At 34.4% G+C, this 11,889-nt stretch overlaps 1 protein-coding gene across 3 annotated transcripts; it reads left to right on the top strand.

Moving 5' to 3' along the window:
* The first annotated feature begins 5,236 nt into the window (after nucleotides 1-5,236).
* Nucleotides 5,237-10,776, top strand: LOC140816199 (cyclin-dependent kinase G-2). Of its 3 annotated transcripts, none has more exons than XR_012114493.1 (7): nucleotides 5,237-7,489; nucleotides 7,884-8,019; nucleotides 8,096-8,184; nucleotides 8,271-8,293; nucleotides 8,380-8,491; nucleotides 8,576-8,682; nucleotides 8,759-9,233. XR_012114493.1 is itself a non-coding variant. In XM_073175291.1 (6 exons), exons 1-6 carry the CDS (start codon nucleotides 5,808-5,810, stop codon nucleotides 8,859-8,861), a joined length of 2,229 nt encoding a protein of 742 aa, XP_073031392.1. In that variant the 5' UTR covers nucleotides 5,239-5,807; the 3' UTR covers nucleotides 8,862-9,233. The 3 variants fall into 3 exon arrangements, 1 of the variants encoding a protein (XP_073031392.1); XR_012114492.1 differs by lacking the exon at nucleotides 8,271-8,293 and adding an exon at nucleotides 9,926-10,776 and having other exon boundaries at nucleotides 5,239-7,489; nucleotides 8,759-8,935; XM_073175291.1 differs by lacking the exon at nucleotides 8,271-8,293 and having other exon boundaries at nucleotides 5,239-7,489.
* The last annotated feature ends 1,113 nt before the right edge of the window (nucleotides 10,777-11,889 follow it).

Raw genomic sequence — 11,889 nt, 5'->3', positions numbered from 1 at the left:
ATAATTTATGGGAAATCTATGCATTAAAAATGAATATATGTTTGATAATAAAAATATATTTTTTTTTATCTATAAACCTACGTAAGTGTAGATAATTGACAATTTTTTCAATTGTCAAAAGATAAAAATGACATCCTCATCAATACAAATCCAAAAATTCAATAAAGATATATTTGTAAATTTCTAATTGTTGCAAGTGTAAAAAGAAAATATCAATTTTTTTTATTTATTCCACCTAATATATAATTAATTGGTAGCCTAATTATTCCACATCATATATAATTAATAGTCTAACAATTCCTAATGAATTATCACTACAATATACATTGATTGTAATAATTTATATCACTTCAAGAATAAAATGTAATTCCTAAGTTAACTTTCTCAAATAATCCATCTTTATACTAAGTTTAAATATTTTATCCTTTTAATTTTCTTTCTACATGTTATTTTATTATTTTAATGCAATTTTGTAATTATATTTTAGTGTAGTTTCTAATTAAGTAATAAATTATAGTATCACATGAAGATATAAGAAAAAAATAATTATATATGCAATAGTACAATAACATGATAATAATATAATAATATAATAATATGAAATTTAATACTAATATATTTTATTATTTTTTAACTAAAAATTGAAAGTAAAGAATTTAATAAATTATTTATTAGAATTTATATCAATAATTATGAATTTTAATATACTAATAATATCATAAAATACGAATCTGATAGAAAAATTAAAATAGTTAGCTATAATAAGAAGTTTAAATATTTTAGTCGCACTTATAAATATATATATTTATATATATATATATAAGACAAAGTCTTTTAGTGGAATCCTTTTTACGGAGGAAGGAGTGACGTGTGAGTGTTTTACATCCATAAAATTCCCGTGTCTTTACTATTCACAAGTTTTTACATTTCAAACTAGGCAAAAACTTGTATGAAACGGTCTCACGGGTCGTATTTGTGAGACGGATCCCTTATTTGGATCATCAATGAAAAAGTATTACTTTTTATGCTAAGAATATTACTTTTTATTTGAATATGGGTAGGGTTGACCCGTCTCGCGGATGAAGATCCGTGAGACGGTCTCACATGAGACTAACTCTTCAAACTATATCTTGTTGTTTAGATTGTCAACTGGTTGAAAATATCATTAGAAATATTGAACCGTCTTCCACACTTTTCACGTGGTTAATATTTATAACTGTTTGAGAAAATCTTTCAACCGTGTAAAAATGATTGAAAACAAATTTTAAAAGCAAATTTTGAGTATTATCGGTTATATTTTATTATCAATTATTATTATTTCATTAGTTTTGATAATATTTTGACGAGTTAGTCATAAATATTTTAAATTGAAAATTATTTGTCCTTAGTGTGCTTCACTTATATAAATTATGATTTATGGATTTATAAAATCCATAATCTGGTTGATTTTTAGGTTATTATACCTTATACGTGGTTCTTAGATATATATATTTTCAAAATTTGTTTCAGTTCAATTCATTCTATATATTATGCTAATTATAATTTATTATATAACATAAAATTAACGACTTGAATTTCAATTTGAGAAACAATTTTGAAAGTAAAGTATATAAGTTCTTAATTAATTTATTCGTCTAATATGACAAAAGATTAAATCAATATAAATAAAAAAATGAATAAAATTATTTTTAAAAAAAATCAAATTTTAATTTTTATTAAATAATTAATATTTACATGCATCACACGTGCTTCTTGCTAGTTTTAATAAAAATTTAAATTATATATAATAGTCAAGTATTCTGCACTAACTGCTTGAGATTATGGTATAATTTTTGAATTAATTAAATCTATCTTTATCTTTGTCAATTGTTCCGTGTCAAAGCATACATATTTGCTCACGTATTCGTTACACAAGTAATCCGTACGTCTATATGGATAGTTATGATAATAAACGAGCCATCGAACAAAAAAAACAATACGGACTCACACAAACACCGAATTTAATCTGAATGACTCGAACTTTTAGACCAGCAGCTAGGATGCTGCACATATATCTAACAGCAATGGTCAGGACTTGAATTTGATGGCTCGAGTACTTAGCCACGAGCAGCAAATGGGACGTGTCGATTCCACGGAGATGTTTGACGCAACATCCAAGAACTCCCAGAGCCACGGGTCAAATTCAGCCGCCCAGTGCATGTGTTGCACACATCACCTCAAGATAGGTAGGTGTTGGTCAGGATGGCCGAGATGTTAGCAACTAGTGGTCACAGAGGGGCCGCTCAACATCTTCATTACATGGATACAAGAATCGCACTAAACATAGGTGAGTGAGTCCTACACTTTTTTGGACGAACATGTGATATATGATTTATCAAGTGTTGTTTACTTGACGTACTGTTTTGCAGGATATTGAATTAAACTCGAGTGTTTGCCTAATAGGATGAGTAACAAGTTTTAGATGTAAAATGGGAAATAGTTGAAACGATAATTTAACCTTGACACGCAGTTACTTTGTGGTGTTGTGCATATGGTCTTCAAACGCTTTCCTCCCCTAACAGGCATGTATTATCAATCCTCGATAAATGCAGTAACCTCAATCACCTCAAACAGCTCCAAGCTCATCTCATTGTTCTCGGTCATGGCCAAAGGCGTTTCTACGCGATCAAACTCATCCGCTTCTGCACACTTCATCTCTCCAATATTGGGCATGCTCACCTCTTGTACGATAAATTCAACTCCCCTAATATTTACATGTATGCCTCCATGATCACTGCCTATTCAACGTTATCGTATCATGCATTCGCGGTGACAAACTCTAAATCTTCATACTGAACAACCTTTAGACAAACTCAAAAGGCTACTGATAGACATATCTTATGGAGTTTTTGGCTATATTCAATTTACCAAAAGGAATTCTACGGAGCAACGAGATAGCAAGAACCAATAAAGTCCACATGTTACAGAAAAATTCTAGTTGGAGAAAAGAAAATAAAGAAGGAAAGGGATCAAATTGACATCCTAAGTCCTAGAGTCATGGATTTTACAATTGCATCAACAAGGTCAGACGAACAAAAGAAATATGAGAAAACCTCCATGGATCGGTCGTGGATGAAGTGAGCCTGAGGATGCCTCGAGAAATCCTTGCTTTTCTCTAGAACTGCACATTTTACTCCTGAAGAACACCATTAAGCAAATAAATGTAACTGCAATTTCCACCTTTAAAACAAAATTTGATGTCTGACAGACCAAATCTAAACACAATCGGAGAAATAGATAAAAAAAAACATTGACTCATAGTACCCACAGTTTATAACCATGGACATCATAGAGCTGGAAATTTGATTGGAAAAGGCAACAGAGGTCCAAATTTTATAATCCTCAGTCTTACGAAAACAATGCCCACAGGGCCCACGATCAAGACTGGCAAGATTCGATCTTGGGTATTGATTCTGCTAGAACAGTCTGAGAAAACTCTTTTTTGAAGGTAAGAAACGCAATAAATGGCATTGCTTCTTGCTTCGGTGTGATGATATCCATGAAATTTCCCCACAATCCCCATCGCGAAGACTACATAGCATCAATAAAAACAAACAGAATTCTTCTAAAATTTTTCTGACTGGTATTAATGAACAAAAGAATGTTAGCCAAATCGCTAATAACAAAAATATAGAAACAGGGAACGAAAGCAGTCTCGTAAAACAGCATTTTTAGGAGTCATTTTATCTAATTATACTTATTATAGCCATCTATAAATGAAAAATTTTCGAACCACTATCCATGAATAAGTATATCCATGTTTGGCAAAGATAATTTATCCTTGTTGAGGTCTCGGTAGTCGACAACCAAAAACATCATACGAAAATGACCATACTATTGAAAGTATGAGTATCATGTATAAAATAACAACAATAAAACAGTAAATCAAACCGAGTCTTACACGAAATACAGTTTCCTCAAAATATATTTGTCCCCTCCGACCGTGCGTCGAGGATCTTGACGGATAACTGTTTCCCAGCCCCCAGGTTACAACGGCAAAACTTTGCAGCAACTTAAAACGAAGTACCGAAATTTAACTAAGGTCAAATGGAAATCGAACAATATGAAAGGTAAGAGAATGCTGTGAAAGAGATCTTGAGTATTTACAAAAACTATTTTTATGCTGATGAAATGAGAAAATGAACACATTATTTATAATCCTCAAAATGCATGTCAAGAATCATGTAAAATTAATTAACTCAATTAATCTTCCAATTAAATCAAAAATATGGAGAACAAAAAGATACTTTCAATCTTTAAATTTACTTGAAATTTCCAACAAAGATCAGTAGCAAACAAGTAATTTGAAGAAACAAATTCATAATCAACAAAAAAAAAGAACGAAAAAAATACCAGCTCGTCTCTTCCGAAAAAAGAAATTATACAGAAGTAACGGAGCCTCGATCTCCATGTCCCTAGCTATCGCCAGCAGAGGATTTCTCCGTTTGCTCCACACTTCCTACATTTTTAAAACTTCAGATAAATATTTTTATTATATTTTTTTTCTCTTAAATTTTTTAATTATTTTTAATATTAACAACCCAATTTATCAAAATTTACTAACTTTATTTTTTATTTCATCTCAATAAACTTTTTATATCTTTCATTTCTTAAAAATGATATTTAATAAAAAAAATTATGTATTAAAATAATTTTTTGTTCTTGATAAAAAAAAGTATTATAGAAATATTATTGATAAAAAATGAATTTTTAAAAAACAATAACAAAATTTTTTTAATATACAAACTATTTTTTTTAGTCTTCAAATTCTAAATTATATTTTAAATCTTAGCCAAACACCAAAAAAAAATTCCAATTCTATGAACTTAAAATCCAAACTGAATTATCGAAGGGCGGTTTATATTTGGTTATATAAATAATTTCAGACAAAAATATAAGACTTGTGCTTGTTTAGGTTTTCAACCTAATTCAATTTGATTAAAATCAATAGTTACATTCGGTTTAATAGATTTGAAATGCCAAATTTCAAATTTTTTGATTTGTTTGGATTGATTAGTTAAATATTATTTAAATGGAATAGAAAATTAAATAATTGTTTTTTTAAATTATTATTTTAGCAATTTTTATATATATTTAAAATAGATTAACTATTATTATTATCATCATCGTTTTTTTTTAATTATTAATTAAAAGAATATAATGAGGGAGATTTTTCGGATTTAAAAGATACTCGGCCATATTAGATGGCTCTCTTTCTACGCGGCCTCAACTTGGCTTCTCTGTCGTCGCTATTATATTCTCTCTCTACAAGCGCCTGCGGCCGCCTCGTTATTTCTCCTCAGCACTCGCCTGCGTCGTATTCGCGATAAACCTAGTCGGTAAGCGCTTCCACTCCTGTGTTCTCATTAACGGAAGTGGGCGAAAGTGAAGTGTTTATTGCGCTGGGTCTTTTCTAGGGTTTCTTTTCTCGTTCGCATGATTTTTGTTTTGGTTTCTCTATTAGTTGTTGGAAATTTGAAATTTGAGTGGCTATTCAGCTGTTACACGTCGTTTGTCGTGTTTTTGGATACGGTGCTTTATTAGATCTGTGTTTGAATGTTCAATACAAAATAAAATTTATTGAAAGGCTGTTTCGTGAGTTAGTAGTGTTCATCTAAAAAAGTACAGGGTATCTGCCTGGGAATTGCTTGAATCGGAGTGCTTAGGGTTGAAGCTTGGGTTTTTACCTGAATAATAATTTAGGGGAGTTGGGTGGGTGAGGTAGGGTTTCGTTTGCTTTATATAGACAGAAACTCACCTCTAGATTTATGGCTGCTGGTAGACATGGGGGCTACAGAGACAATGACTTTAGAAACCGTGAGGGTGATTTTGGGTTATCAAGGAAAGAGGTGGGATATTCAGAAGGTGGCTATGAGGGTAATGGGGCTCGAGAGTATGAGAAAGGTAAGGTCAGGAGTCGAGATATTCTTGAAAACAGGGCTAGGATCAGACAGAAGGATATTAGAGAAAGGGAGGTGATGAATGGTGAATATCACTCTACTTCCAGCAGGAGCGATTCAGGAAGTGGTGGTGGTGGCCCTAGGAGACGTGGATATGCGGTTCAAACCATGGATAGGGAACCTGGGGAGCTATCAAGTGATGGGTCTGATGAGGCCATTGATTCAGAAATTCAAGCTAATAAAGTGACAGAAATCAAGAAGTTTGTAAATGGGAACCAGTTGTCTCCTTTGCTAACTAATAAGAGGAAGTTTTCGCCAATTGTTTGGGACAGAGATGATACAGCATTCAAGACTAGAAAAATTTCAGAGACTATGAACTTACCACCACCACCTCCTTTATCAAAACCTAAGCACCAATCACCAGCTATTGACCATATGTTTGATGTGAATTTACAGACTGAAACTGAAGATGAGAAGGAGTGTGATGTGCCCGAAGCTTCCCCAATGGAATTACTACCTGATTTGTCAGATTTCTCTGCTGAAACATCCCATCGGCAACCTGAAGAATTATTGAATAAACATGGAATTGATGCAGTAGATGGCGATGACGATGTGCCTACTACACGAACTATAAAGTCCTCTCGTTGGGCAGATGATATTGATTCCCCGGTTGACGAAGGTGAGATTTCTGATCATGAAGATGTTCGGCAATTAAGCAGGAATTCTCTTTCTGAGTCAAATGAAAGGAGAATTCAAAAATCACTAAGTCCAGAGCTTGGAGAGGTGAAAAGAGAAGGTTCTGAAGGAACTAGGAGGAGGTCCTTTGGGTCTGAGGAACGGGTTAGGTCATCCAGTAGAGATAGTAACCATGACAATGATGAGAAAAATGACTCTATGGATGTAAATGATGTTCGCAATTATGATGCTACCAGTGTTAGCCAGTCTGACATGGAATCCGGGGATGATCATGATTCTCGTGGTACACCAGATCCAGCACACCCCCCTCAGAGGAGTTTTAATATGCTTCAGGGATGCAGAAATGTTGATGAGTTTGAGAGACTGAACAAGATAGATGAAGGCACTTATGGGGTTGTTTTTAGAGCCAGAGATAAGAAGACTGGAGAAGTTGTTGCTTTGAAGAAGGTCAAGATGGAGAAAGAGAGAGAAGGCTTTCCGTTGACGTCTCTTCGGGAAATAAACATTCTTCTGTCTTTTCATCACCCCTTCATTGTCGATGTAAAAGAAGTGGTTGTGGGTAGCAATCTTGATAGCATATTTATGGTCATGGAGTACATGGAACATGATCTCAAGGGATTGATGGAGACCATCAAACAGCCTTTTAGTCAAAGTGAAGTTAAATGTCTTATGCTTCAGCTTTTAGGTGGTGTCAAGTATCTTCATGATAACTGGGTGCTTCACAGGGATTTGAAAACATCAAATTTATTATTAAATAATCGTGGTGAGTTGAAGATATGTGACTTCGGTCTGGCCCGTCAATATGGGAGTCCTCTGAAACCTTATACTAGTTTGGTGGTTACTCTATGGTACAGGTAAGTTTCAACTTATGCTCGTAAAATTTTTTTTACTTTATAATTCGAAGTCATCTGCCTTAACTAAATACACGGTTTCAGTGTACTTAGGGTGCTTTTGTAAGCTAACGCGTGTAACTAGTTTCTCGATGATTATCTTTAGATCCTATCAATATCTGATCTTATATTTTGCCCCCATTTTCAATATCCTTCAGTATTGCATTTTCAATATGCTTCAGTCATTTTCCGATGTTAATGTTGGCACAATAATGTCCATGAACCTATCATTTTCTTTATGGTCCTATCATGAAGTTTATTGTGTTAGTATACTGTCCTGCTCTGAATGATATTTTGCATTCCCACTTTCTCTTGGTTTATTCATTGAAGGACATCTAAATCATTGATTTATTTTCAGGGCACCGGAACTTCTTTTGGGAGCCAAACAGTATTCTACTGCAATTGATATGTGGTCTCTTGGGTGTATTATGGCTGAGCTATTATCAAAAGAACCGTTGTTCAATGGGAAAACAGAAGTTGAGCAACTTGACAAGGTAAATCTTCATTGAGGTTTTTTTGGGCCAATTTATATATTTTATCTAGTCTGATAAGGTTGGGGTAATGAGGCAGATATTCAAGATCCTTGGCACCCCGAATGAGACAATCTGGCCTGGGTTTTCTAAACTTCCTGGAGTCAAGGTGAACTTTGTGAAGCATAAGTAAGTACCAGATTCGTGTATTTTTAATTCATTCCAATTTTGGTCTCAAAATTTATGTTCTCTTCTTTTTGCCACTGTTTTCCCAGGCTTCCAGCTTTGGGTGATTCTGGTCTGGCTTTCTGGCCTCCATTGGTGACAGTGTTAGATACTTGGCTTAGACATCTTGTTGCTTCTAACCAGTGACATTTATTTCAGGTACAATCTCTTACGCAGAAAATTTCCAGCAACATCTTTTACTGGGTCACCTGTACTTTCTGATACTGGATTTGACCTGTTGAACAAGCTGTTAACATATGATCCTGACAAGGTATTCCATTATCTATTGTATCAAATTTTTAGATGAAGCATATCCAAACTTTGAGTAAGTAATTTCACTTGTGTAAACTGTCAGCGAATTACTGCTGAAGATGCCCTCAATCATCCGTGGTTTCGTGAGGTTCCACTTCCCAAATCTAAGGAATTTATGCCTACTTTTCCAGCTCAGCATGCACAAGACAGGTCTTTTTTTACATTAAAATTAGTTACCTTTAACATAAATTTTTAGAATTTTCAATTTAATTAATTTGATTTTCAGGCGCATGCGAAGAGTAATGAAGAGTCCCGATCCATTAGAAGAGCAACGGAGGAAGGAGTTGCAACAAGGAGAATTTGGCACTGCTGGTTTATTTGGTCAATAGTTTCCAAAATCTCTCTCCTGTTTGTTTCTGGGAGATGTGGGAGACGATTGAGAGAGCTTTGGATGGGATCGAAGGTGCTGCATTTTTTATGTGATTAATATTTTACTGTAATTTAGCAGGTACTTCAATGATTTAGGTGGATAAGCATTTCTATGGCTTCTGCTCGGATCAAAATTGGTGCAGTTATATTCTAGAATCTGTTGCTCCCAGGAATGGTTTTTTAATATGCGCCCAAGAATGCCACTGGGCACTTCCTGTTACGAAACTGTTTCTGGTTATTCTAGTTCATGTAACATATTTATACTTGTCACTGCAGACAATTTTCTCGAAATTGAGTTTGAATGCTAAATTAATTGTATTTGTGTTGTTTTTTTATGTTGTCTTTATTTAATCCTTATATTATGTTTGAAAGAGGTGGGGAGTTAGGTGTACGGGACATTCTTTTACTTTCATCTCAAAGAATTTGACGGGTACATGGAGGAAACTGGGGCAAAAGTTTTCTGCGCACGTGGAATATTTTGCCTACGGCATCATGACTTGGTCATTGATTCATATGTCACGATGTCATTTTGCTTTTGGGCGGTGCTTTTTATTGTTTGTCCCTAAGCAACATTGTGGCCCTATTATGGTGCTATCATTGCGTGTATTGTACACTGTAGACTTTTACATTTTCCTTCCTTTTCTTTTCTAGGTTTGACTTCCAAAATCTTAATTTACCTTTTCTAATAGAAAATCTATCAAACCTTGAATTGACTCCTGTAGAACTTCAATCATTGGATTGAAATGTCTGTACTGCAATTTTTTTAAAAAAAGTACTATTAGAAATCAAAAATGCATGTCAGTTGCCGCAATGGAAAGTCCTATCAGTATTTGTGTCTGGTGGAGCCTACCTTTCATTTGTTATAGCTTGGCGCTTTTCGCAAAATGAATGGAGCTATTGCTTGACTAGCTTGTACATCCTTCTAAGAACATAAAATCTCATATTTCCCCATCTTCAATGGCAAAATGATGATTTTGACAATGGATTTGAATTTATATGACATCAACCTGAAATGTTATTGCAGTATCCAAGCAAGCAGGTTGGGGAATTCACGAGGTCGAAGTACATTTATAGAAATTCAAATCACTGTTCCATTTATACAAATACACTTTTATGTATGCCGCAGATTAAAAGAGGTACACTGCGATATTTTACTTACATTTTGTGTTATGTTTAATCCTGACCACAGTTGTTTTTTTGTTGGAAAGTGTTGATTGTGTTTTCTTTTTTATCGCTTTTGGTTCCCCTTGCTGTCTTTTTCTTTGATCTCGATGTGAGGCTAAAGCTTTTTAAGAGAGTTGTATGCTTCTTATTCCTCAATGGCTTCTTATTCCTCAGTGGTTTTGAAAATTTGGCTTTACATACATATTCATCAGTATATTTGGAATTACTTTATGAAGTTACCCAAACTGGTTTGTTTGTATTTTCTTAGGCTTTTCTTGTTATGCGTTTTTGACTTAGATATGCTCTTTTACATTTTGTTGCATTTGAATCTGTTGAAGCATCTAACAATCTGTCATCTACCATATTTAGAGTTTTACTCGGGGTCTTGACAGTTCATATTATATGAATGTGGTCTTGATTGTTTTAGTTTCTGAACCGCGATGGCTTGTTTGACAAGATTTATTCTGGATCAAACTCGAGTATACCTCCATAGGTTTCCATTTGGTATGCGAATCATGACCAAAATACTTCGTGGATTAGCATCTACTTTTCAACTATTTTGCAGCCAGTGAAATTCTTTACCTGAAATTTGAGCACTATAGAAAGAGTCCGGATAGAACTTTTACCTTAATGGAACTCTATGCTGCTCCAAGTGATACACAGGTACTGTATCTCAGAGATTTGCAGGAAGATTTTATTACAACAAGCAGGTATTTCTTTTGCATATGGATTTCTTAGCGATCGGCACTTCTGATCCTTGTTTCTATGAGTCGGTTTGATGCAGGGAAAACACGAAATTTATGGCAAACTCTGAAATTCCTCTCTGGTTGAATCTTGATTCAATAAAATTGACCCATGATACACAGTACAACTTGAAAGACCAAAAATCGTAGGATTGAATGGATCGTACCAATTCATTCTCGATTGAAGAAGCTATGTCAAATGCAGTTGGTTGGCTATTTCAGATCTGTCGCTCCCTTCGTCTTCAATCTCTTGTTTAATACATGTAACTGTGGCCACTAGCCCTGTGCAATAAAAAAAATTTATATGCATGTGTATATATGTAGGTTGTGCATCAAAGGTTCTGATAGTGTTCGGAAGATGTATACTAGTGACACATGTTCGGATAGGGGAGATAATAGACATCTGGTTGATGGTTCGTGAGCATCATTACATGAAATTTTCGCAAGCTAGGGACACCATCTCCATGAAGATCATACCTATTGATCATCTCAACATGATCCAAGCTCCATTCTCGCAATCTATTGCACACATTTAAATCCAATTTGACATCTCAGAAGCCCTTTTCAAATCCTTCATTTTTCCGCTCTCCACTTTCTCTTGCTACCCAAACCCACAAATTCATGTAATCTGTGAGTCCATTTTTGCTAGAAATGAGTGGTCGAGCTACCATGTCTGCCGCTTTGGTGTGACAGCTGCCAACTCTTTACTGCAATGTAGGGTTGACATTGCTATGGGGTAATTTTCTTGTTTGCGTTTATTGGATAATTTGAATACAAGCCTGCTATGTGGGGTTGTGTTTACTTATCATATCCTGGTCTGTGAAGGGAATTTAGGACTTGATGACTTGAAATAAAGGTGAGGAATGAGGTCCCGTTGCATGTTCTTAGTGCAATGAGGTTGTGTTAGAATTTTGCAGGCCACGGACCGAATGCGAATTGGCCAACAATAAAAGCTTGAATTTATGATGATATGATAAGAGCTTGGGAAATATCAAATGCGGTCTTTGTTCAAGTCTTTATAGGCGAGTAGATGAGAAATGATATGTCAAAACGTAAATATTCAGGTTGTGTTGATTGACAG

Source organism: Primulina eburnea, chromosome 16 (genome assembly GCF_022965805.1).
Source record: "Primulina eburnea isolate SZY01 chromosome 16, ASM2296580v1, whole genome shotgun sequence".
In the NCBI taxonomy this organism is placed as follows: Eukaryota; Viridiplantae; Streptophyta; class Magnoliopsida; order Lamiales; family Gesneriaceae; genus Primulina; species Primulina eburnea.
Note: the sequence above shows the minus strand (reverse complement) of the source record. Positions and strands in the feature narration are given on the sequence as shown.